The sequence below is a fragment of the Natator depressus genome, chromosome 2 (genome assembly GCF_965152275.1).
Source record: "Natator depressus isolate rNatDep1 chromosome 2, rNatDep2.hap1, whole genome shotgun sequence".
In the NCBI taxonomy this organism is placed as follows: Eukaryota; Metazoa; Chordata; order Testudines; family Cheloniidae; genus Natator; species Natator depressus.
In genome coordinates, this window is record NC_134235.1 from 190,215,301 (window position 1) to 190,242,657 (window position 27,357).

Here is a 27,357-nt window from a genome sequence, read left to right on the forward strand (position 1 = left end):
TAACTAGTGACTTCACAGCTAAAATAGGAGTAGCAAAGTATCAGTGAAATAAAGAACAAAATCAAATAATAGAAAAGTGGTACAATAACCTCCTTCCTAATGTTAATACTTTTCAGTTGTTTAGTTATTGCAAAATGGAACAGTCTTGAAACAAATGTTACTGCTTTTAAGACTCTTGGAGTCTAAATCCTACAATAATACTCCTGTTTCACGTTTTTTTTTTTCTGTTTCATTCCATGTGATACTATTAGGTTGACCAGATAGTAAGTGTGAAAATTCGAGACAGGGGCTGGGAGTAATAGGTGCCTATGGAAGAAAAAGCTCCAAAAATCGGGACTGTCCCTATAAAATCAGGACATGTGGTCACCCTAGATACTACATGAGACACATTGCTTTTTACATTGCAACATACAGGGTAATGGGAGTCAGGTTTCCAATAGCTCGGTAATGGGGTGAAGTAGGGTGGGAGGGTGTGAGTTACTAGAACCAATGGATCTTCAGTGACTTTATTGCTTCATTTTTTCCTTCTGTTATAAATTATTTTTCATAGTGAAAGGGGAGTGTTCAATGAAACTTCAGGCTTGTCTATATGGGATGCTCAGGAAAATTAATCTGAATTAATTAAAGGTCTGACGGTGAAGTGGCTTAGTTAAACTGCATTAAACCCCTGTGTGGAGAGACACTCATTCAGAATTAAAATGGCCTTGAAGTGAATTAAGCTAAACCAAATTAAGGCCATTTTAATTTGCAGGGGTTTAATGCACAGGGGTTTAACACAGTTTAACTAACTGCTTTAAATTCACACCTCTGAGTTAATTTGGATTAACTTTCCTGAGTGTCAGTGTGTAGGCATACCCTTCATTTCTGAATTAAATACTAATGAAAACACCTGTGATAAATCATACACTAGGTCAGAAGATTTAACCTACTTGCTATCAGCGCACAGGGTGCTCTCAGGATTTGGGGTGGCTGGCAGGCAGACTGTTGAAATCTCCCAGAAGTTCCAGACTTACAACATTAGGAGGCCACCTGATGTGCTGAGATACTACTGAGCCCACCTGTTATGCTAATTTGGGCACCCTTTTTACCTGTCTTGCTGAGTCAGGCTATTAAACCTGCAGAACAAAACAGACAAGGAGATCAATTCCGGGAAGGCTCATCTTAAGGGTCTTGTCACAGCACTCAGGTGTCCACCTCCCTTGGAGTGCAGACCCAAAGATATATTATGAAATTCGCCTCCTCCCTCAATGTGGAGGAAGGTATGCACAACTTCTTGCCCCCGCATCCCCAGTTAGAAATTACAGAAACTGGGTTTAATAATAAACCAAACAAATTTTATTAACTATAAAAGGCAGATTTTAAGTGGTAAAAGGGGTAACAAACAGAACAAATCAGATTACTAAGCAAATGGAATAAAAAATGCAAACTAATCTAAGGAAATTGGTTACAAATAGTATTTCTCACCCTAGATATTGTTGCAGGCAGGTTGCAAAGTTTCTGTGGTTCAGAGTTCCAGTTATATTTCTTTTTTCAGACTGGACCCCTGTCTCAGTCTGGACTCCCCCCGCCTTCCCTTCAGGGGGCTTTTGCAGTCTTTCTTCTTGGGCAGACAGGTCATGGAGAGGAGGAGTCCTGGTTGCCTTCCTCCCTATGCTTAAATAGGATTTACATAAGGTGGGAATCCCTTGTTTCCCAAACTTGACCCCCCTTCCCTTCCAGTGGAAAGTTACAAGAAGTCCCAGGTAATGTTTAGTATCAGTTGACAAGACCACCTGACTCTGTAGGATTACAGCGTCCATGAGTCCATTTCTGCAGTCCATTATACCCACTGATGGGCCATGAGCTCTGTCTGGCTTTTCCATTGTTGTACCTGAAGTGTTAGCAGTGGGCTTCACCCAAAGTAAAATAGCTGAAATACGGATACATAGTCAATATTCCTAACTTCAGATACAGAAATGATACAGGCATACAAATTGGATAATTACATTCAGTAAATCATAACCTTTCCAATGATATCTCACATAACTGAGCTATACTTTATGCAAGATGGGTTATGTCATATTCATATAATAAGCATATTTTCATAAAGAATATGGAATGAAACATCACATGTGCATTAACAGATATTTTAAAAAGTTATGCCGTGTGTGTGTGTGTGTGTTGTCCTTGAGCTTCTGCTTGACTATTAGGAGTTTTAGATTCTGCAGTATGTTATTGGAAAGGTAATTTCCCCTGTATTTTCAATAAGGTCTCAAATTTGACCTATGTCTGTATTTTGAATAGTTTTAAGTTAATACACAGGTTTCTCCACAGGTACTGAATATACTAAATTTAGAGAAGGTTTTTTTCAGTGTATGAGAAGCATCTATTTCAGATAGTGCACTAGACAGTTGAAATAATTTTGCTGTACTTCAAGATTCAGACAGTTATACAGTAGATAGCAAACATAATCTTGCTATATTTAACAGAACAATTGTATTTCATCCTGTAACTATGTTATGACCTGTGCGTTGAAGAACACATAAAACCAGGATGTATTTAACAGCCTTGTTTCTGAGCACGTAGTGACTGTTTTTGTTGGTGACTGCCGAGAGATTTGTTGCACTGCTGTTGCCTATTTGCATAGTGTATAATGAATTCTTGGAACTAGATTGTGTCAGGAATACATCGATAATATTCCCGTGGTTATTGTGAAACCTCTTCCCTGCAGTTCATCACAATAATAATGTTGTGGGGGGCAAGGGTTTTTCAAATTACTTTTTTAAAAACAAGAATAAGTCTGTATGTTAAAGAAGAAGAATACGGAAATACAGAAGCTTCTTTATGAATTTAAATAATTGTGAGGTTTAATGACATAAGATCCCTTCATACAAATGCTGTAGATCAGTATTTTGACTCTACAACATCCAGTCTGGAGATGACAAAGGCCATCCAGTGTTGTGGTGGTGTTTTTTTTGTCTTGTTTCTTTGTTCCATGTAAATATCAACCAGATGAGTCAAACACATGGAGTGGTAGAAATCAGCATGCAAGAGGTGATGTTGTTGGAAATCCATGTGCACAGTTGCTTTCTGTCCTATCCCATCATCTCTGAATGTGGTTTACAAGTGAAATGAGGTGTCTCAGCTTTCACCTAGAAAGTGCTTTACCTGATGAAACCATTGTACACTGTAGCCAGTTTAGCAGTTTCCTTACTTAAAAGGTCATTCTGAATGAGAGTAGCAGGGGTGCATTGCAAATAAAAATTGATGTTTCCACAATGCCACGCTCTGGTGGTTAATAACTGATGTTTTAATGGAAAGAAAAAAGAGGATGTGTTGAAATAGAATGGCATTGGGATTTAAATTTACAAGGATAGGGGGAGCAAAAGTAACCATTTCTTACATTATACAGTTTTATATGTTGCAAAGAGCCACCAAAACAGACATTGCGGTGGGCAGAAAATCTTTGCATGGTTTAGTGAAAAGGAAATGTTTAATACATATCTAGCATAGAACCATTGAGGTTCCTTTCTTACTGTGATGTATTGTTTTGTTGCAAGACAGCAAAATTCATGAAGATGCAGAATTCATAGCCCTGTGAATTAGGTTTAACGGTTAATTTTACAAAGAATATCGAGTTGAAACTTTTGTTGTGGGTTGTAGGTTTCTTTGTTTTACGTTATCAGATGGCTGTTAACTTTTAAAAAAAAACGGTGTGTATATTTTTAGATGATAACTTTAAAAATTGGAAAGGAAGCATTAAAACTTGGGAAGGATTTGGTACGAGGGATGTTACACCTTTTTCTGAGGGAAAGCGGCTAATAGCAGTGAATGAATAATCTGTTGTGGGTTTTGCAGCTCATGGAATGCATACTTCCATGGGAGCAAATTACTCTTAATTTATCAGGATGGTGGGGCTTTTACAGTTAAATGTTTCAGACAGCTGGAGTTAGCTTAAAAATTAGTAGTAGTTTAGCAGTAGTAGTAGTAATTTTGTATTTACAATATATTTTATCCAAGGATTTCAGAGCTCTTTCCTTTTTCCATCTAGCCCAATATCCTGTTTTTTTGACAGCGGTCATGGCCAGTCCTTCAAAGGGAAGGAACAGAACAGGGCAATTTTTGAGTGATCCAGTCCCTGTCATCCAGTCCCGGCTTCTGGCAGTCAGAATCTTAGGGATGCCCAGACAAGGGGTTGCGTCTCTGACCATTTTGGCTAATGGCCATTGATGGACCTATCCTCCATTAACTTATCTAATTCTTTCTTGAACTCAGTTATACTTCTGCCCTTCACAACATCTCGTGGCAATGAGTTCCACAGGTTGACTGTGTGTTGTGTTTGTTTTAAATTTGTTGTCTGTTAACTTCATCAGGTGACCTATATTTCTTGTGTTATGTAAAGGGGTAAATAACACCACCTTATTCACTTTCTCCACACCATTCATGATCTTATAGACCTCTCTCAGATCTCCTCTTAGTTGTCTCTTTTCTAAATTGAACTATCCCACTCTTGTTAATCTCTCCTCATATGGAAGCTGTTCCATACCCTAATCATTTTTGTTGGCCTTCTCTGTGCTTTTTCCAATTCTAATATATTTTAGATAGAGCTCCTCAAGGATTGTCAAACAAACAGTGTAGCACAAATGATTTAAACACTCATGAGACCATAGGAGTGAGATTCTAGTGTGCCACTATTTCATGATTTCACTGTGTGAATCATTGAAGCTGTTGATGTACTGCAATCATCTATGCCTTAATCAGAACAAACGTTTAGTCCCCGTCGAACAGATGTGATGAATAACACAGATGAAGTGTGAGGAGCCTGTTACATTAGGAAACTGCTCTAGGCCATCGATGACCCCGAATGATTTGTTGTTCATATTGATCCCTGAACAAACAGTGGAAAGCATTAAATTGCACATGTCTCTTCTGCAGTTAATTATTGCACTATTGACCTAACATCTCATTTGTGTATTTCATCAATACATATTGTAGGAAAATCAGTTCACAAAGTACATACAGCATCAGAAGGGGATTTGCAGGAGAGGGACTCAAGGGCTGGAAGAGACCTCAAGAGGTCATGTAGTCCATCCCCCCTCCCCACCCCACCCCCCACCCCATACTGAGGATCAAGCATACCTAGACTATCCCTGACAGGTGTTTTTCTAACCTGTTTTTAAAAAAAATCTACCTTGCTACCGATTTTGGTGATGACTTCTTGTTCTTTGGTAGATGTGGAGAATAATTGATCTCTGTCCTCTTTATAACAGCCTTTAATGTATTTTGTGTGCTTTTTAAACCTTTCCTCATAGGTCAAGTTTCCTAAACCTTTTATCATTTTTGTAGCTCTCCTCTGGACTCTTTCCACTTTGTCCACATCCACCCAAAACTGGACATTACTCTAACAGAGGCCTCACCAGTGCCAAGTAGAATGGGACAATTGTCTCTTGTGTCTTACATACACCACTCCTGTTAATACATCCCAAATTGATATTAGCCTTGTTTTGCACTGCATCACGTTGTTGGCTCATATTCAATTTGGGATCCAGTATATCCCCAAGATCCTTTTCAGCAGTACTGCCACCTAGCTAGTTGTTACCCATTTTGTATTTGTGCATTGAATTTTTACTTCCTAAGTGAAGTACTTTGCATTTGATTGAATTTCATCTTGTTGATTTCAGACCAGTTCTCCAATTTGTTAAGGTCGTTTTAAACTCTAATCCTGTCCTTCAAAGGAGTTGCAACCTCTCCCAGCTTGGTGTCATCTGCAGATTTTATAAGCATACTCTCCACTCCATATCCAAGTCAGTAGTGAAAATATTAACTAGTGCTGGACCCAGGATAGACTCCTGTGTGATCCCAGTAGATATATCCTCCTTCCAGCTTGATAGCAAACTATTGATAACTGCTGAGAATGGTTTTTCAACCAGTTGTGCACCCACTTTATAGTAATTTCATCTAGATATTCCTAGATTGTAGTCACCCAAAAATATATAGTATCCAGGTCACTTACACGTCCTTCCTGTGCTCCTTTTCTACTCTTGCAGTTAATGGGCTAATTAGCTCCTTAGCGCTCCCCAGCCCAGGCTGACCTAGTAATTAGCCGCTCCTTCCCCCAGTCAGGCCCTCTCCAGGGGAACTAATCGGATTTGCAGTGACCAGAGTGCTGGTTCAGTTGCTGGTTCTCAGTGCTCTGTCGGAGGCCTTTTGTAGGAAGTTGTTTGTTCTGCATGGGGATGTTTAGATAAAGGTTAAGAGACTCTCTCTCAGGTTTTATCGTATCCAGGAATCTCATAGCACTCAAGTAACAGTTCTGGAGAGAGGTGCCTGGCTCAATGCCAACAAAAATTCCTGAGGTTTCCATGTGATCTCCCGAACTTTCATTTTGTCCTCTCATCAGCCCTGGGTTATTGGTGATGGTTGATTGTGCGCGTCAGCAGCCAGGACATGTGCACACATACTGATCTGGGATTATCCCAATCGGATTCTAAAATGGCTACACAGAAAGCTCTTAGTACCGTGATGACTAACAATGTTATCTCCCTAAAGAAGAGCTGTCCCTAGGCAATCACTCATATGAGAATTTGCATTGACACTACCATAGTTAAAATCTTCCCCATGGAAAAGTGGGCAGTCAGGATGTGTTACATTCATCCTCAGATCAGAGTTTGTGTCAAACTGCTGGGTCTCCTGGCTTTCCGTATAGGGCTAATCCCAGAGACCAGCCTATGCAAGAGGAAACTGCAGCAGTTCAGACTGAAATTGTGGAACCATTCTCAGGAAGCGGTGAACCATCAGTATTATGTATTTTTATTCCCGTGTCACAGTTCTGCCAATGGAACAACTGCACTGGTGAAGGCTGGAGAACCAAGCTGTAGCAGATCCTGCTCTTAGAAAAGCCATTGACCTACATCAGTTTAATTCTATTCACTTTGCATTTCTTCTTTTGTGATATGTGCAAAGGAGATTTAGGGTAAAATTTTCAAAAGGGACTTAACTGCTTTTGAAATTTTTACCCTTCGACTCCATGGATAGTGTGTCTGAGAACTGTTCTTATAAGTGGCTTCAGGTTTGTATTTCCCAAACTTCTTATTTATTTGTATTCATAATTGTAGCTTCTGCTTCTTTTTAAAAAAGGGAACAGAAAGCAAAGCAGTGGGCTACCTGTATCAGCTGCATTAATACTTCTGAGACTAATAAATCCCTCCCTCTTCTTCCCCAACACTCATTTATTTTGCTTTTATTAGCCAGTGTAAGACTGAAGTAGCTGCATTAAGAAGTGACAGACTAACATGATGTGCAGAAAGCTAGTTATTCTCTGCTCACGAAATGGCTAGTCTTATACAATATTTTAAATTCTAGCTCTTTACTGATGGTATTTTCTAGCATGGATACCATTATGGATACTGTCATCAATGGGTGGTACTAAAAATAGCTAGTGTAAATTTTTAAGGACTGAAATTAGTCTACAATGCAGGGAATAGATGTGAAGCAGAACTGTAAGCTAATAATTCTGAAGAAGACTGTACTTGTGCTCAGCACAGCAGACTGAAAGTCCAAATAGGGAGAGGCCCTTTGCAGAATGGATGAACTGTGAAATGCATATGATTGCGTAAGGGAATTATAAAACAGGGATTTCTGAGTGATGGTCATCTTACTGAAAGTACACTTATATTGGGAGCTGAGACCACTTCTCCTTCTGCATTAATACAGTATGTGTTTCGAGGGATGTATGCCAAAAAAATTAGTAGGTAAGAGCAAAATTTAAGCTACCATGTATTTTTCCTTATTTGTTTGCAACCTTGTAATTTGAAAACCATCTCTTGGGTGGTGTGAAAAGGGGATAAAGAAAGATATCTTTCAAAATGCATCAGTGAAAGTATCTTTTTATTTTAAAGTAGCCACCACAGAGTGCTCAGGTACGTCCCTGCAATAACTAATTAGTGTCAAACTTTGGGACAGGACTTCTACAGGACTGTTGTACACAGTGTGATAATCTTTGCCAGTTGGTGGGGTTGGGATCGAACCTAAATGGCAAAAAAAAGTGTTTGTAAATAAAGCCACTTGCCTGTACAAGGGGGGGGGGGGAGAGAGAGAGAGAGAGAGAGAGACTAAGGCCCAGATCTTCAAAGGTTTTTAGGTGTCTGTTTCCAATGGAAGTTAGGCACCTAAATACCATTGAGGAGCTGGGCCTAAATTGCCCATGTTTGGACTCTTATGGGGACAAAAAATAACTGAGGCACTATCACCTGTTGTATATGAGGCTCTGGCTAATAAAATACCTTTCATTGGTTTACCCTGAAACAGTTTCTCCGATTAAGCAGAATCTGATGAAAATGGGAAGCCAGCCTGGAGTTTTTCAAGTAGTCAAAGAAAATTATGGAAGATACATTAAGTATGGTTTAAAAATTAAAATGATAATATGTCTGTAAAATTTAAGCTTTTTTTTTTTTTTGGTTAAGAATGAAATGCTTTAATGCTGATTTACTGATCATATGTTGGTTTGTGTTTATGCTGCAGCTTAGGCATGTAATTCTTCAGCAATAAGGCTGTCACTAGTAGGAGGTACAGGAATGTCAATTGCCACGTTGGAGTATCACATTTTAAATAATGCTATAGCAGAACTCCTTCTTTTAATCTGAATCGTTTAGGTACAGGAATGTCAATTGCCATTACATGGCACATTTTCAGCGTGGTAGTGGTGGTTTCTTCCCATGTAAACTTTCCTGTAGTCATTCTAAGCAAAGTATGTACTTCAGCTTTTTTGTAACATTTTGGAAAGGGGTGTTCCTGCACACATGCAAACAATGGGTATGTCTACACAGCAAAAAAAACCAGCTACTGGCCCATGCCAGCCAACTCAGGCTTGTGGGGCTCAGGCTGCCGGGCTGTTCTATTGCTGTGTAGACTTCCAGGCTTAGGCTGGAGCCTGAGCTCTGGGACCCTCCCACCCTTCAGGGTCCTAGAGCCTGGGGTCCAGCCCAAGCCCTGAAGTCTACATAGCAATGAAGCAGCCCCACAGCTCGAGCCAGCTGGCACATACCAGCCACAATTTTTATTTTGTTGTGTAGACACACCCAATGAGGCTTGCCCACCATCCCCGTTCCCCCCCCCCCCCCAAAAAAAGAAAAAAAAGCTACACACACAGCTTGCTTGTTAAATGTGTTCATTCTTACTTTCCATACTGTCAGTATTTATTCATGGTGGTGCTGAGATTACAGCATGCAAAGTGGAAACTTCTGACCATCCAATGCGATGGTTAAAAATAGTTTCCTCCATCACTCTGCTGTGCTTGTGCTGTTGCATTGTCCCACCTTTCATACATCTTCCAGGTCATTTGTGTCAGACTCGCTTAGGGAAATAGAGGTGTTGGCTGTTTCATGATTGGCAGGTTGAGCGTACAGAAGTAACAAGAGCAGCTCCAGAGAGCAATGATGGTTTGCTAGAGACATTTACATGCCTCAGGGAACACTTCCAGGCTTGAAGTGACTAAACTCCTTATTCTGCCTAGTCCAATGCGTTGGAGTACCACATTTTAAATAATGCTATAGCAGAACTCCTTCTTTTAATCTGAATCGTTTAGGTTTGTCTTTATATCCTGTACTGATAGTATATTTTTATATTTGCAAAAATAAAATACTAATTTAATTTTATGTTGTGAACTTTCCCCAATACTGTGAGGAAAATGGCTGATACTAATACAGTTCCATAGCTAAACACAGAATTCATAGAATCTCAGGGTTGGAAGGGACCTCAGCAGGTCATCTAGTCCAACCCCCTGCTCAAAGCAGGACCAACCCCAATTTTTGCCCCAGATCCCTAAATGGCCTCCTCAAGGATTGAACTCACAACCGTGGGTTTAGCAGGCCAATGTTCAAACCACTGAGCTATCCCTCCCACAAACAGATATTGTAAAGGTTTTTCCATCCAATTTGCATTAAAATTGTTGTTTGATGGTCAGAGATCCTCTGAATTCTAAGTATGTAGTGGTGTGCTGGGTTATTTTTTTAAAATCTCTGTTGCAAAGTTTTTTTGTTTTTTTGTTTTTTTTCCAAAGTCACCATTTTGGCTCCTAGGAAGCTATTAAAATGAAAAATAATAGAAGCATTAAAATCAAAGTCGATAAACTAACTTTGTTTTTGATGACTGACCTTTCCTAAGATGAACTGCTAAGGGTATTTGGTGAGACAAGGTGGGTGAGATAATATCTCTTATTGGACCAAGGCTATTTGGTATTGCAGAATTTATGTGCCGTGTATGCAGCATGTATTTGTATTGTTCACAATTTGCTGTACTTTACAAACGTCCTTTGTTTTGAAAACCCACCCACAGTGATGATGGGACAGAACCACTCAAAGTGGTGGTAGAGGCTCAGGGCTTGTCTACACTAACCGTACTGCAGTGGTACAGCTGCAGCACTTAATGAAGACGCTACCTATTCTGCCGGGAGAATTTCTCCTGTCAGTGTAGATACTCTTTCCCCCTCCCCCCCAACCAACAGGCGGTATCTATATTAGTGAGATAAGCCCTCCCGCCCTCTCTATACTGGGTGCTAGGTCGGTATACCTACGTCGCTGAGGGGTGGGTAGTGTGGACCAAGCCTCAGATGCAGAGATCCTCTGACTTGGCAGGGAGCAGCACCCAGCTTCCTTAGCTAGCTGTGAAGATTCCTGCACCCTGCTGCTGCTGGCTCTCGCTGTGGCCAGATGGATTCAAAGTGCTGCTCCGGCTGCCATGGACAAGTCACACATGCAGCAAAGAGTAGAGCAAACTAGTGCAGCAGGGTGGGATCAGGTGGCACCAGGTAGGATCCCAAGGAGAACTGAAGGGAACTACACTGCACACAGGCTTCTCCTGGGGAGAGGTTGAGAGAGAGAATAAACCACATGTGGCAGATGTTTGGTTATGTCAATGTCCTGATGGAAGGCATTCAAATACTACAGCGATGAGGACAGCATAAGACCCCATATAGAAAAGAATCAAATCAAAGGGGAGAGCGGAGTTGAGAGGACTGGCGGGAGGTGGTGGCAGGGGTGAATGTGTTCTGTACGTGGGCTAGTGTGCATTCTATTACTGGATGCGGGGCCTAGAAAGAATGCATGGGAGAAAGTCTCTGATATTGAGAGAGCAAAGTTCTAGATGACTTCCTTCCGCAGACCACTCTCCTTAGGGCTCTTTCTCCCAAAAGGGCTTTCTTTTCTTTTTTTTTATGGGGGTAAAGAGAACTACAAAGTATTGCAGACTTACTGAGTTGGTTCTTATGAGATTTTTTTTTTCTTGGTCTTACCAGTTTGTACTTACGTTTTATTGATAACCTATGTTATCAGCAAATGCAATTATCCTGTATCATTTTGAAGTATCACTTGGTTAAAATTCAGAACTGAAGGCATGCCTTTTTATGTTTGAGTAGATTTCTTCTGAGGGAGATTTACTGGTAGAGGCACTCTGACTTCATGGTGAGGGTCTCCTATTACTTTGACTGCGGGAATGACCATTTGCTGGTAATAATTGGCCAGTGGCTGCATGTTTTCATCAATACATTAGTATCATTTCACTTTCCAACCTTTTTCTCCTAGGTGTTCTTTACTTAATGGAACATGAGGAAGAATATGTGTTCACACTGCCTAGTGCCTATGCACGTTCTATACTTACCATTCCGTGGGTGGAGCTTGGAGGTAAAGTCAGTATTAACTGTGCCAAGACTGGCTATTCTGCTACTGTCACATTCCACACCAAGCCTTTCTATGGAGGAAAAGTTCACAGGTATTGAAACTGCTGTCTGTCGGGTTGCTTCCTTTTGTAGTGTATGTTAGTGTACTTGAAAACTTTTTCAGTGTTCTGTATTTATTACTGTAAAATTGTATGGTGTGTTTGTGTGTAATTAATATGCAAAAGCCAAATTGAATTTATAAAGTGTTTTATCATGTGTTTTAAAAAATAAAACAAAACCTTCCTGTATCTGCCAGCACCTCATTCCAGAGTGTGCTCCTTCTGCTGGTTCTCAAACCAGTTCAGCAGCATCCAAGGTGGTTTATGTGAGGTAATCACCTATCCCATAAATGCTTTTCCATTTAAGAAAATTGTTTAAAATGTGATTTGTAGGTTTGAAAAAACAAATATAGATACTTTGAATCTGGGACCTTTCACATCAGTATGTAACAATGTTAACGTTCTGGGGGATCAGATTTTGAGCTTTAAAATCTGGATGTATTTTTAACACAATGTTAAATGTATCTCCAGTCCACTATAGCAAACAAATTCTGAGTTAGCACTGAAAACCCAGACTGATGCATATTTTTAACTCAAGCCACAGCTATGCCAGGGAAAGAGAGGAAAATATGCTAGAAGATCTATGGCTGGAATATGTCAGCACAGATATACCACACACAGTCTGCACTTGCTCTCTTTGACAAAACAAAGTCAGATTTCTGTTTTTACTTTAAACATATCTGTTTTCAGTTGATTTTTAAAATTGCTTGGACACTCAGAGTCATAGACTTTCAAGTCGGAAGGGACCATCATGATCATCTACTCCGATCTCCTGCACATTGCTGGCCCCACAACCTTACCCACCCACTCCAGTAACTTAGCCAGAGGTTAGGGGTCTATTATAGAAGTCCTCAAATCATGGTTTAAAGACTTCAGGTTACAGAGAATTCAGCATTTGCACTAGTTTAAACCTGCCAGTAACCTGTGCTGCAGAGGAAGGCAACCCCCCCCTCTCTGCTAATCTGACCCAGGGGAAAATTCCTTCCTGACTCCACATATGGTGATCAGTTAGACCCTGAGCATGTGGGCAAGACTCACCAGCCAGATATGTGGGGAAAGAATTCTCTGTAGTAACTCAGAGCCCTCCCCATCTAGTGTCCCATCACCGGCCATTGGAGATATTTGCGGCTAGCAGTCACAGATCAGCTACATGCCATTGTAGGCAGTCTTATCATACTATCCCCTCCATAAACTTATCAAACTCAGTCTTGAAGCTAGTTAAATTTTTTTGTTACCACTGCTCCCCTTGGAAGGCTGTTCGAGAACGTAACTCCTCCAATGGTTAGAAACCTTTGCCTAATTTCAAGCCCAAAGTTGTTGATGGCCGGTTTATATCCATTTTTTCTTGTGTTAACACGGATGCTGAACTTAAATAATTCTTCTCCCTGCCTGGTATTTCTCCTTCTGATGTATTTATAGAGAGTAATCATATCTCCCCTCAGCCTTCTTTTGGCTAGGCTAAACAAGTCAAACTCTTTGAGTTGCCTCTCATAAGGTAATTTTTTCATTCCTCGGATCATCCTAGTAGCCCTTGTTTGCACCTGTTCCCGTTTGAATTTAGTGGATTAAAGTCCTTTTACTATGCTGGCACTAAGGTAAACTATATATTTTATTTTTGCTTTTTGTCATATTGGAATTAGGGTTACAGCAGAAGTGAAACACAATCCCACCAATACCATCGTGTGTAAGGCACAAGGAGAATGGAATGGCACACTGGAATTTACATACAGCAATGGAGAAACCAAAGTGATTGACACCACCAAACTGCCCGTTATCCGAAAAAAGATTAGACCAATAGCAAAACAAGGTCCATTTGAATCAAGGTGAGGTTATGGGCATGAGAGAATTCTGTTTATGAAGCTTAGACAAAAACTTAATACGGAAGCAACTATTGCATATTCACGTGTGATCCAGTCAAGCTCTTGTTTTGGGTAGTGTAAATTCTCATAGGCAGTGAGTAGTGAAAGCTGCATACGCAGATTTTTCAGAACAACATTTGATACATAAACTGCAATATAACTGCTATTTAGTTATTAAATGAAAAAATGGTCGTGCGGATTTCGTAAAGTTTAAAAATGAAAGGTAATCAATGCAGTTTCTATGTCTGCTTCATTGTGAGTTGCTGAATTGTCATTTCTGCATATTCAGTTTCATCTCTATTTCTCACAGCTGTATATTAGAATTATTGGCTGTACACAACTTAAAAATACTTTAAAAAATCGTCATGCATCTACACCTTTTACCTGACTTTTTAACACACTGTATCAGAGAACTTGTGTTAGAATTTACTGTAAATATTCATTTACGTATTTGTCACTAGAAGATCAATACTTTATCGAATCATAATGTTGCACCTGTTAGTTGCCATTTGAGAGAATCTTAAAGAGCATGACTGAATGAATGAAGCTTCACCTTGTAATGAATGAATACATTCTATCCATTTTACAAATGGGTGTACTTGGTCAGATGAAATGTTCTAGCTAATAGACATGCTCCGTCTCTCATAAATGCTTTTTTTTTTTTTTTTTTTGCTGTCTTCTAACCAGAAAAAAAAAGTGTGACTGAGGAAGCCAGAAGTTCCATTGTGTATCTGTTTTATTTTTGACACTAGCAGATGGACTGTAAATACTCAGTCGGTGTCTGATTACTCACAATTTAATCAGTTTTAAATAATGGCTCACTTAAACACCACTGAAAATTCTACATAACAAAAGTTATGCCCTGAAGCAGAAGAACTTAAGTGTTCTGACAGCTTTTGGTCCATTTTTCTACATGTTGCACAACATTACTACTTGCACTCTAAATTGGGGTTCTGTGCTGGCCACACACACACTTCATTCGTATGCACACTGTCAAACAAATAAGGACCAAATTTGGTTCTAAACTGAACATTATTGTAACCTGGTAGGGACTGTCCTTGACATTTTATCTTCCAAAGTTCTTTTAATATACTACTTTGTAGTTCAGAAGTAGAAGCTTTTTAAAGTAACAGATGCAAAAGGACTGTGGTGTGCTTCCTCTGCTAACTAGCGCACAAGTCAAACACTGCACAATATTTTCATTAATGAGCTACATACAGGTCTGGACACAAAGCAGTTATCAAAAATTGTCATGTTGATTTGAAGATGTAGGACCAAGGTTTCAAGAGCTGAGCACCCAACAGCTCCCCTTCAGGCACCTAAATGAAGTAGCCAGATATTGAGTGCTGAACACATCTGAAAATCAGGTTCATAGTTTAATACGATGGGGTGAGAGAATTCACACTTGCTAAATAGGGGGAAAATACATGTATTTTTGAGCTTTAAAATATTATAAACAATAGACATGTTAAGCCATTACTGCAGTAAAAGTAGTTAACAGTATGTTTTAAAATACAATGAAAAGGATTAAAAAAGTGATAGTTCGAAGTCTGTTTGAGATGGTACAAGTAGAGTGCCAGATAATGAACACACCATCATTATGTGAAAAAGAACTGGCAAGTTTATCCTGCAATTGTATATTCCTCTTTACAAGGTACTTTACTGTTGCTGAGGAGTTCTCATTCCATGTTGTCTGTGTTTATCTGTGATCAATCACTCAGGCATCTTTGGCAACATGTCACCAACTCCCTGAAAGAAGGCAATATCGATGCAGCAACGGAGCACAAACACCGTCTTGAGGAGAGGCAGCGAGCAGAGGAGAGGCAACGTGTGGCTATTAATGCACCCTGGAAACCAAAATATTTTACCAACGAGGTAATGTGAATCACACCAAAGCATTTCTTTGTTGCTTTAAGATAGGAATGTAGTGGAGTTCCAGAGTACAGTGAGGAGTGTGCGCGCGCAAACAATTAAAATCAGCTTTTGGTATGTACCATTGTGACTGACTAAATCTCTCTGATCTTTCCAAACTTTGACTCCTAAAAAAACAATCATCAGACATTTATTTTAGATTTTGTAAACCTTGTTCTCCTTTTTAAGCAGTCTTTTGCCTGCCTTTGGTTAAATGTATTTGTGCCTGAATTTTTATAAATTTGGCCTCTATGATTAGACATCTAAATTCGTATTTTTGGCCATTTAAAGCAAATAGCTTGATGCTCAGCAATGGCTCATAGACTTTAAGGTCAGAAGGGACCATCGTGATTATCTAGTTTGACCTCTAGCACATTACAGGCCACAGAACCTCACCCACCCACTCCTGTGATAGACCCCTACCAGCTGGCTGAATTACCGAAGTCTTCAAATCATGACTTCAAGTTACAGAGAATCCGCCATTTACCCTAGTTTAAACCTGTAAGTAACTCATGCTGCAGAGGAGGGCAAAAAAACCCCAGGCTCTCTGCCAATCTGACCCAGGGGAAAATTCCTTCCTGACCCCAAATATGGCGATCAGTTAGACCCCACTTGAGGCCTTCCTCCAATCTGACATCATTCCATTAATAGTTACTCTTTGTTTGTGGTGGTTTAACCAATTCTGTATCCACTTAATGGTAGTTCTGTCAAGTCCACATTTCTCCAGCTTACTTATCAGAATATGATGTGGGACTGTGTCGGAAGCCTTGCTGAAATCCACCACATTTCCCTTATCCGCCAAATTAGTTACCCTGTCAAAGAAGGAAATCAAACTGGTCTGGCATGATTTGTTCTTGGTAAATCCGTGCTGGCTGCTAGCGATCACCCCTTCATCCACCAGGTATTCGCAAATTGAATATTTTATACATTGCTCTAGTAGCTTCCCAGGTATCGAAGTCAGGTTGACGGGTCTATAGTACCTCATCTCCTCCTTTTCCCCCTTTTTAAAGATGGGCACTACGTTAGCCCTTCTCCCGTCTTCCGGGACCTCTCCTGTCACATATGAATTTGTAAATATTATTGCCAGTGGCTCAGAGATTTCTTCAGCTAATTTCTTCAGTAACCTGGGGTGAATAGCATCTGGCCCCGCTGATTTGAATTCATTCAAGTTGGTCAAAAGATCTCTGACTTGTTCTTTACTTATGCCAATCTGCATCCCTTCCCCTTTATTGTCTATGGTAACTTTATTCTTCTTCTGGTCATATGTTGTTTTTTGTGAGAAGATTGAATCATAGTAGGCATTGAGCAGCTCTGCCTTCCTATCATCTTCCATTACCAGCACATCTTCTCCAGTGAGCAGCAGACCTACACTGTCCTTGATCTTTCTGTTTTGTCTGACATATCTGAAGAACCTTTCCTGTTGTTGCTAACATTTTTGCCAGCTGTAACTCCTTCTTTGCCTTGACTATCCTAATTTTGTCCCTACACACTCGCGCTTTTCCCATGTATACTTCCTTAGTGACATGCCCCTCCTTCCATTTGCTGTATGTATCCCTTTTGCTTTTTAGGTAGCTAAAAAGCTTCTTGTGCAGCCACATTGGCCTCTGGTGGCTCTTCTGATCTTTCCTCTGTGTTGGGATAGGTTGATGTTGAGCCTCTAGTATTACATCTTTTAAGAACTGCCAGCCCCCTTCAACGATTCTTCTTCCTAATTGGTCTTTCTGTGAGACTTTGCCTACTATTATTCTGAGTCAGTTGTAATCTGCTGTTTTGCTGTTCTCATGTCCTCCTTTCCATAGGATTTTGAATTCTATCAAATCATGACCACTTCCTCCCAAGTTCCTGATCACCTTTATGTTCACAACTAATTCATCCTAGTTGGTCAAAACCAGATCCAAAATGGATGACCCTCTAGTAGTTTCCTCAGCTTCAGAAAGCTGTCCCCTACACACACTAAGAATTTGCAGGACATATTACGTTTTGCTGCAGTAGTCTTTGAACAGATATCACGGAATTTAAAATCCCTCATTAGCTAACACATATGAGCTAGTATTAATCTTGTTACCTGCTTGTAGAATGACTATCCATTTCCTCTTCCTGATTTGTTGGCCTATAATAGACCACCACCATAAAATCGTTACTGTTCTTTTCCCTTGTTATCTTCACCCAGAGGCACTCAGTAGGTCTGTTGCTCACTTCCCCTTGGATCTCAGAGTAAGCATATACTTTTTTGACATACAGTGCAACACCTCCTCCTTTCCCCCAGACCTATTCTTTTGGAACAAGCTATATCCCTTAATGCTTGTCCCACAAGTCTCTGTGATGGCAATTAAGTCATAATTTTCTTCACATACCATGACTTCCAGTTCATCCTGCTTGTTCCCCGTTCTCCTTGCATTTGTATACAGACATTGAAGATATTTTGCATACTTCCCTGTTGCTTTTCTTTTTGCCTTTTTAATGCAGTTGTGGTTTCTAGACCCTTCTCCAGAAATTAGCCCCTTCCTCTTGCCTTTGTTACTTGAGCCTAGATGCGCATTGGCGGGATTTTTGTCACCATCCCCCATAGGACCTAGTTTAAAGCTCAGGTTAGCCAGATGATGTCCAGAGATGCTCTTCCCAGTAGTTGATGATGGAGCCAGCCCAGCACAGTAATCCTTCTTCCTGGAACATCAGCTTGCTGTCGAAGAAGCCAAAGCCCTCTCGCCAACACCACCTGTGTAGCCACACGTTTACTTCCGTGATTCTGTTCGGTCTCTACCTGGGCATTTTCCTTCAACAGGGAGGATGGATGAGAACACATCTTGTGCCCCCAAACTCTTTTATCCTTCTTCCCAGAGCCATGTAGTCTGTAGGGATCCACTCAAGGTCATTCTAGGCAGTATCGTTGATGCCCATGTAGTTAAGTAGGAAGGGATAGCGGTCCGAGGCCTTGATGAGTCTCAGTGGCAACTCTAGCTCTAGGCAAGCAGCACACTTCTTGGGATTCCTAGTCTGGACAGCAGATGGATGACTCTGTTCCCCAAATAAAAAAAAAAAACTAATAAGAGGACCAAAAAATATGATACAAAATTAGCCACCATTGCTAAACAGAGTGAAAGAGGCAGTTTTGAGACAAAAAGACATCCTTTAAAAATTGGAGGTCATAGCCTACTGAGAAAAATAGACAGGAACATCAACTCTGGCAAGTCAAGTATAAGAGTATAATTAAGCAGGTCAAAAAAGAATTTGAAGAGCAACTAATAAAAGTCACACAAACTAACAGCAACATTTTTTAAAGTACATCAGAAGCAGGAAGCCCCCAAACAATCAGTAGGGCCACTGGACGATTGAAGTGCTAAAGGAGAACTCAAGGAAGATAAGGTTATTGTGGAGAAGCTAAATGAATTCTTTGCATTGGTTTTCACTGCAGAGGATGTAGGGTGGAGGGAGATTCCCACACTTGAGCCATTCTTTTTAGGTGACAAATCTGAGGAGCTGCCCCATATTGAGGTGTCAGGAGAGGAGGTTTTGGAACAAATTGATTAAACAGTAATAAGTCACAAGAACCAGATGATATTCACCCAAGAGTTCTGAAGGAACTCAAATATGAAATTGCACAATTACTAACAGTGATATGTAACCTATCACTTAAATAAGCCTCTGTACCAGATGATTGGCGGATAATTTGGAAAGCTGATTTTTAAAAAAGGCTCTAGAGGTGATTCTGGCAATAACAGGCCAGTAAGCCTAACTTCAGTACCAGACAAATTATTTGAAATTATAGTAAAGAACAGAATGATCTGTTACATACATTAACATAGTAAGTTGGGGAAGAGTCAGCAGGGCTTTTGTAAAAGGAAATCATGCCTCAGCAATCTATTAGAATTCTTTGTGGATGTCAAAAAGATGTGGACAAGGGTGGTCCAGTGATCTGCTCTCCAAAGGCTCTTAAGCAAAGTAAGCAATCATGGGATAAGAGGGAAGGTCCTCTCATGGATCAGTAACTGGTTGAAAGATAGGAAACAAAGGATAGGAATAAATGGTCAGTTTTCATAGTAGAGAGGGGTAAATTGTGGGGTCCCCCAAGGATCTGTACTGGGACCAATGCTGTTCAGCATCTTCATAAATGATCTGGAAAACGGGGTAAACGGTGAGGTGGCAAAGTTTGCAGATGATACAAAATTACTCAAGATAAAATTACTCAAGATAGTTAAGTCCAAAGATGACTGCGAAGAATTACAAAGGGATCTCACAAAGCTGGGTGACTGGTCTCAGAAAAGATCATGTAGAATTGGAAAAAGTATAGAGAACTGCAACAAAAATTATTAGGGGTATGGATTAGCTTCCATTTGAAGAGAGATTAAAAAGACTGTTCAGTTTAGCAAAGAGACAACTAAAAGGGGATATGTTAGAGGTCTGTAAAATCAAGAATGGTGTGGTGAAAGTGGATAAAGAAGTGTTCTTTACTCCTTCACATAACACAAGAACCAGGGGTCACTGAATGAAATTAATGGACAGCAGGTTTAAAAGAAACATAATGAAGTACTTCTTCACACAACGCACAGGCAACTTGTGGAACTCATTGCCAGGGGATGTTCTGAAGGTCAAAAGTACAACTGGATTTAAAAAAATTAGATAAATGAATGGAGGATAGGTCCATCAATAGCTTTTAGTCAAGATGTACTAGATATTAGTCAAGGGATGGAACCACATGATCTGGGTTTTCCTAAACCTCTGTCTTCCAGAAGATGGGACTGGAGGATAAGGGATGAATCACTCGATAATTGCCCTGTTCTGTTCATTCCCTCTGAAGTATCTGGCACTAGCCACTGTCGGAAGACAGGATATTGGGCTAGATGGACTTTTGGTTTGACTGGTATGGCCATTTTTACATTCTTATGTGAGTAGTACCATTGGACACAATGGGATTATTCATGTACATTGCATGATGGGGACAGTAAGAAAGAGTTAACAGTTAAGCCCTTTATATCTGGGTGTTAGGATTTCACTGTCCCTATCAGCAGCAGTGTCTGGATGCTCCAGTTACTTTAAAAAGGAAACTGGAGGACAAAAATCAGGCAATTGAGAAGAAAATCACTGTTACTAATACCATTTAAAGTTTATTAAATGTAAATATTTTTTACAATTACGTACGTTTACGCTATTCATCTTGGATGATGAAACTAGATGGGTCACTTTCATTTTCTGGTTCTGATGTTCTTGGTCAAGCTGGCTGTTTGGGTTTCCACAATTGCAAAGAAATGTTTACCTTTTTTAAAGAAGTGGACGAAAATATTAGTTGATCTGTTTTCTTTCATCTTATCTGTTACTGACGTTTTTACTGGTTTTGTTTACAGCATTTAAAATATGCATCTAAACTACTTCAGTGGTTTTTTAACTAGTCGGATCCACAGGCTTTAAGTGTGAGGAAGGGAATGTATAATGAAATCCCGATCTCTAGCGTATTACAAACAATTGTGTATTGAAATATTTGACACTATAGACTAAATGTTAACCCTTATTCTTATAGTTCCCATTTACAGCCCCCATTAACAATGGTGGAAGTTGTTCTGCAGATTGAGGGTAGAATATGATCTAATATATTCAGGGCCTTTTAGGATTTTTGTGGAAGTTTGAGCAAGTTATTTTTGAACCATGTCTAGTAATACTCCTGTGTTGATTGATTCTTTGTATGGAATGGAAATGAGGTAAAAATATTCTCTTCCTTTTGGAGATGCAGAATATGATAAAATGCAAAGAAAATGCTTGTTTTCAAAAATAGAAAAACTAAAAAAAAATTCCAGTTTTTGATAAGAGCACCGTTTAGCTAGCACGACTTAGAATTTTTCTAAAATATTCTTGTCAAGTAATTTTTAAGGTTTTATCATCTTCCCCTACTGATGGTTATAAGGACTTTTTCAACACAGGTGAAACTCACTCTACACACGCAGTGAGTGCTATCTGTTGTACAAAATAAAGTGAAAAAGGCTTTCACTAATATCATTTAGTTTTAGCAGTCTTACGTGTTGCTTGTAATTGTAGTAGGTACAAAGTTTTCAGACAGCCATATCTTGACAGTATTTCTTTAGCTTCTGTTGAATCTATTTTAGTAGTGTGTTGTATATCTTTTTAAAAACAGTGAAAGGTTCATTTGTAAAATCTCCCTAATTTTCTTACAGGGTGATGGTTGGATATACTTCAATCCCCTCTGGAAGTCCCATTGACAAGAGAGAGCGCACTGTTGTCTCATAACAAACCCATCTTAGAGGCATTAAAACGATGCAGTATATAACCTTCAGGTGTCATTGAATAGTTTTGTTACAACGAGATACAAATAAGAAGCTATATACTGTGACTGATGAATTTCAAAACAGCTACAAGCTCAAGTTTATTCAATAGCCATTTTGTGTGTATATATATACGTATACACACGTACTGTATTGATTGATATGTATATGTAAACATGCTATACGCGCACTAACAGTGATTGAGGTCCTGATCCTTTAAACATTATGTGCACAAAACTTCAGTTGAAGTCAATGAGAGTTCAGTGTGGTGTCTGCTTGTGGGATCAGGCCCTATGCTGGCAATTAAGAATACTTTTTTATTAGTACAGTTTGAGGTTTTATATTTTTCACTTTGCCAAAAACGTTTTGCACTTATAAAATGTGACTTGTCATTGGCAGTCATTCATAGTCTAAAGGTGGTTAAATGGCTCACTTCAAGTGACCTAAGCAAAAATACATTTGGGATATTGGTTTAAGAGCATGTTTTCTGTCCTTGTGACTCACTTACAAGCATGCATTTATTGCCATCTTATAAAAAGTAGCAATACCATTGCAAGAACCTTGTTTGTACTAATCCATTGTTCTTTTTTTCTGTTTGTATTCCAAAGAGATGCTTAATATTTTGCAAGGCCATTTGTCAGCCCCGTGACTGTGGGAAAGGGGATCTCTCTGTGAAACACCACTGGCAGTGGTTATGCTAGGGAATGCCAACGTCATTGGGTGAACTTGCTTTACAGCCCATCAGTCTTGTGTTATAGCTTTGAACAGTCCTGTATTTTTGGTTCTTCTCTTTTTTTTTAGGCCCAGCTGATTGCTTTGTGACATTTTCTCAGAAAATGCTTCTTTTACACCAGACATTATTTGCTAACTTACTACTTCATGGTGAAATAAGGGCTTTAGTAAATTAAAAAATAATACTAGGGGCAGTGATTTGTTTTGTAATGTAAAAATCTATAGCTTGATTTTACTTTGTAAGTAAACCATTGAGAGATGAAGAAAGTGAACTTCTAAGAATATACAGTGTATTAACGCTTAGCTGCATTTCAGTTAAAGTGAGATGTGTCAATTTTCAAGAGAAAGTACAGTAATGGACAAAAATGTAGTAAACTGACTTCTGCTCAGTGCTTAATTTACTTTTACAATGACCCTTATAAACACCAGTATATTTCTAATGAACAGTAGCATGAATGCCTAACTTTCAGTAGTACTGGCTAATTTTGTGCCTTTTGTCTGCTTTCTTAATATAGTTGCTTGTAGATACGAGACAAATATATTTAGGTTGAAGCATTGCTCATCTGTTCACGTGTGTCTGCATTTTATGTTAGTTATTTTGGTAGATATTAAGGTTACTTGGATAAGTCAGAAAGTTATACTCAGGTGTATATGTAATTGAATGCACCATTCATTGTTAACTTGGAATTGACCTTCAATAGATCTTTCAACTTAATGAGCTTCAGATCTCTATTAAATAGCTTGTAGTGTCCTTCATCTCTTAAAGCCACATTGTATCTGCCTGTACATACTTTTCTCTGCACATAAAAATCTAGGGGTTTTCTTAAATATTTAAAAACCTATTTTAAAGAAATGTAGACTGTACAGGATGTTTTAATGTACAGAAATATTGTTTGTAAGGAAAGCTTTATTTTTAGGTATAGTGGATGCTTTTCTGTAATTATTATGTTAAAATGATGCCCCTGTGATAAGAGATGAACTTATAGGTAACTTCAGGAGAATTCATACACTTTGTGGTCTGCAGGAACTCATTTATATTGCTTGGAGCCACTCTTGTTTTAAAGAGGTTAGTCCGGTAAGTATCTGGAAACATTAACAAGTTATAATGTAGATTACATTATGAAGAACAGTCTAAAATGCAGAATTAAACAGATCATAATTGGAGTATGCCCTCAAAACTGTAGCTTTAATTTTCAAACACCAAAGAACTTGGCCATGCATTGATGACAAAGAGGAATTAGAGACCTCAAACATTTGTCAGCAGTGCAGGACTGGACCTTTCCTTAGCTTTCACAGTATGACTATCAATGCTACAAGGATGTGTAGCTCTTATTTTAAGGTGAATTTTAACTAATTTTGGACTTCAAATTTATTAAGGGTTTCTTCTCTGCATGGTTATTTGTTACCGCATGGCGAGACCATTCCATTTATGCTCCAATAAAAATTTTTGTTTTTTAATGCTGTGAAGAACCCCTGATGCTGTTACCACTGTCAGTTTTCCAGAATAAATCCTGTGAGGCAAGCACAGTGCTCATGTTTGAAATATCTGAATCAAAAACAGATTTCAAAAATAAATTCAAGAAGTGTCTTCACTTTATTTTTTCTGATTAATAAAATATATATTCTATGTATATTCTACTATTAAGCAGTAACCAGCCTTATTCTGTAGGTTATTCTAATGTCTGTCTTGCACCTGCAAGTGAATAATTTTTGGGTAGCTGGTGTACACTTTTAAATGTAACGTGACTCTCAATGTATTTCAGATCTACCTTTTTTTGTGCACACATGTAGAACCTATGCAATCTTTTCTTCCTTAAAGTAGAACTGTTCAGCCAAAAAATGTAAGTTTGTTAAAATTTTAAAATACTCTGGCAGTCACTTCTGATTAGCCCTCCTTTCACAATTTATGTGAATTAAAATTACATAAACTGACATCTCTGTCAATAAATGATTCTTTCACTTAGCGATTTGCATGCTGTTGCTTTCCATTGAAATATGTAGCTAAAATGGCACCATTTGCTCAAAGGTCTGTAGATGTACAATATTTTTCTTTACCACATTCAGTTGCATATGTGATCTGCTTCCATTGAAATCTTGTTTTTCTCCTGACAATGCATGATATCAGACAGGGAACATTCTGTTTTAAATTAATTTTAAACAATTGGCTTGCTAGATGTGGGGGAAGAGGTGGCAGCTAGTGGCTGGGGGAGCACCACCCAGCTGCAGGTAAGGATGGGGTGTGAACTGTGCAGAGAAGCCCTGGTGATGACACTCTTGCAATGGCTACAACAATTAGTCTTAATTTTGGTTAGTAATGCGCTTTATTTTGATCAATAGGGAGACCGTTAGAAAGGATATTATCAAGGTGTATCTAACTTCCTGAAGATCACTTTTATTCATTTGTTATATTATTAAGTGTATCTTTCTGTAAAAGATCCTTGCCATGATCAATTCCTGCTCCTCCCATGAAACTTGATGAGTTCCTATAGATAACATTCAAACAGCAGCTCTGGATAATGGGATTCATGCCCTTCTATTACCAGTGGCTGCATTTTCCCAACAAATAAAATATGAATTCAACACTTAAAATTTGGGCCTAAACTATTTATAGAGTCCCTCAACTTTTGTATGATTAAAAATGTGAAGGGGGAGGAGGAGAAAGAGGACGTTACAAAATCTAATATGAATTTTTTTTCAGTTTCACTGAAGACCATTTCGATTTGAAATATTCCTCCACTGTTGAAAATCCACACACCACAATCGTGTGCTAATACATGAGAACCAGAAAAAGAAACTGGCTGTAAAGAAGAGCCAACAGCCTGTATTGTACAGCCGGCTACCCTTTTCAGCACATGGCTTCATTTCTGTGGTTCTGAAGTTGGACATGTCTCAGCAAGACAAGCTTGGGTCTAATGTATATTTCCCTTGGAGCTTTTGTTATATAGATCTAGGCTTGAGCCCTGCTCTTAGACAAAGTCTGACGAAGCTGAAACCTCGTCTGGTGGCACTGACGCTACCACTGTCTACATTCACTCAAGTCTATGTAGGATGAACAACTGGGATAAGCAGGAGTGACAGGGATGAGTTGGAGAAATGTGGTGGGAAGATCTTTTCCATTTTTGTTCTGATAACCTTAAAAGATAAGACTTTACTCCTGAGGGGATTCTGTGCCAAAAAATTAAAAATTCTGCACACAATATTTTAAAATTAAGCAAATTTTGTCAATAAATAAATGTGGCTCCAGCATGGCAGTGGAGAGCACAGGCCCCTGGCTGCATTGAGGTGGGAGATCACCCTGAAGTTCCCACTTCTCTCAGTACAGGGACCTGACCCCGACAAAGTGCAAGGGCTGGGCCTGCCCCAGAAACACCCTGAGGCCCTGTCCCTCTGTGCCAGGTGCACCAGGTGTGGGTGGTCAGGCTCAGCCCAGCAGGATCCAAGTGTGGGGTGAGAGGTTTCTGTGTGGGGCAATCTGGGTGAGGCTACTCAATGGGAGATCTGGATGCATGGGGCCTTGTTGGGGTGGGGGTTCCAGGGGCAATGGGACTCTGCAGGGGATCCAGGTGGTGATAGTAGAGGGTTAGCAGGGTGTGTGTGTGGGGAGGAGGAGGGTCTGGGTGCTGGGGGAGTGGGGCTTGATGGGGTTGGGGTCCAGGTGCAGCTGGTTGGGAATCAGTGAGAAGGGGGTCTGGGTGTGGGGGGCTCATCAGAGGAATCCAGGAGTAGGACATGTCAGGGCAAGGGTTCAATGACCCTGCTTAACAGGGGAGTCCATTAAGCTGCCAAAGGGATGCCCCAGGCCAAGCTCATGATTCCCCTATCCCCTTTTCTTCTCCACCCCTTTCCCACACCACCAGCACTCACTGTTGCACAGAAAACAGGAAGGCACACAGAAGGGGAGCACAACTGACCCTAGGACCCAGGAAGTGGTGTTTAGCTGCAGAGGCATGTAACCCTGTGTGCCCCCCATGCCTCCCCTGTTTTGAAGGGGCAATCTCTCCCCCACCCCAACTGCACCCATGGTCTCACACCCCTGCCCGGCTTCCCTTTGCTTCCATGCTGTTTTCTGCAGGCATGCAGTCCTGCTTGACTATGTTCAGCAAAAGACGTCCGTTTGGTGTGCTTCTGCGCCATTCTTTGCACAAAGTGTATTCTTTAAAATCCCTACAGTCCAGTTTGTCTCACACAGTTGCCTGGATAAATTTCTTGGCAAATGCTCTGTTCCTTTATGGCCCACCAGCGTGTCTTTTCCTGCTCTGGCATGTTGGCTCCTATGCAGGCATTTGGTATCCTTATTTTTTCTTCGCATTTATGTGCCTCAGCTTTCTGGTACTTGCTAGGTATATTTGTGTCTGTTTTAGTTACTGCCTCAGCTATTGTGCTTCAATGCTCCTGAGGTTGCTCTCTCTTTTCTTGGTGTACTTGTAACTGAATTAAGACATTTCTGTGCCTTGTAATTTTCAGATCTTTCAGCACGTGTATTCTCAGTGCAGGAAAAAAGTTTCATGCTTTTTAAATACTCTTTTCTTCAAACACATTTGAACTAGGAAAGCAGGCTACTTAGCTGCTTTAAACCATGTTACAGTGTGGCAGAACTTGGAACAGATGGCTGCTATTCATGGCTTTTACCTTTGCATTTACCATGTTAGGTAGGGGACACCAAAACTGCTTGTGGATGTCACACTATGCACTGAAGAAAGATGGGAGAGTACATGCCTTGAGGCACCCGATTGTAGATTCCTGTAAGTTGAGCCTGAAACCAAGGAGAATGACTTATTTGTGGAGGTTTTACCTTTTTGAAGCAGAGTACATCAAGACAAGCTGTGTCTTGGGGTTCT

General features: G+C 39.8%; 1 protein-coding gene across 1 annotated transcript in view; it reads left to right on the plus strand.

Moving 5' to 3' along the window:
* OSBPL10 (oxysterol binding protein like 10) overlaps window positions 1-24,432 on the plus strand; it is a 179,568-nt gene extending 155,136 nt beyond the window's left edge. Inside the window, exons 9-12 of the mRNA XM_074945619.1 lie at window positions 11,556-11,742; window positions 13,389-13,571; window positions 15,329-15,482; window positions 21,680-24,432. Coding sequence (XP_074801720.1) covers window positions 11,556-11,742; window positions 13,389-13,571; window positions 15,329-15,482; window positions 21,680-21,724 — 569 coding nt within the window. The 3' untranslated portion in view covers window positions 21,725-24,432. The remainder of the gene's footprint in view (window positions 1-11,555; window positions 11,743-13,388; window positions 13,572-15,328; window positions 15,483-21,679) is intronic.
* The last annotated feature ends 2,925 nt before the right edge of the window (window positions 24,433-27,357 follow it).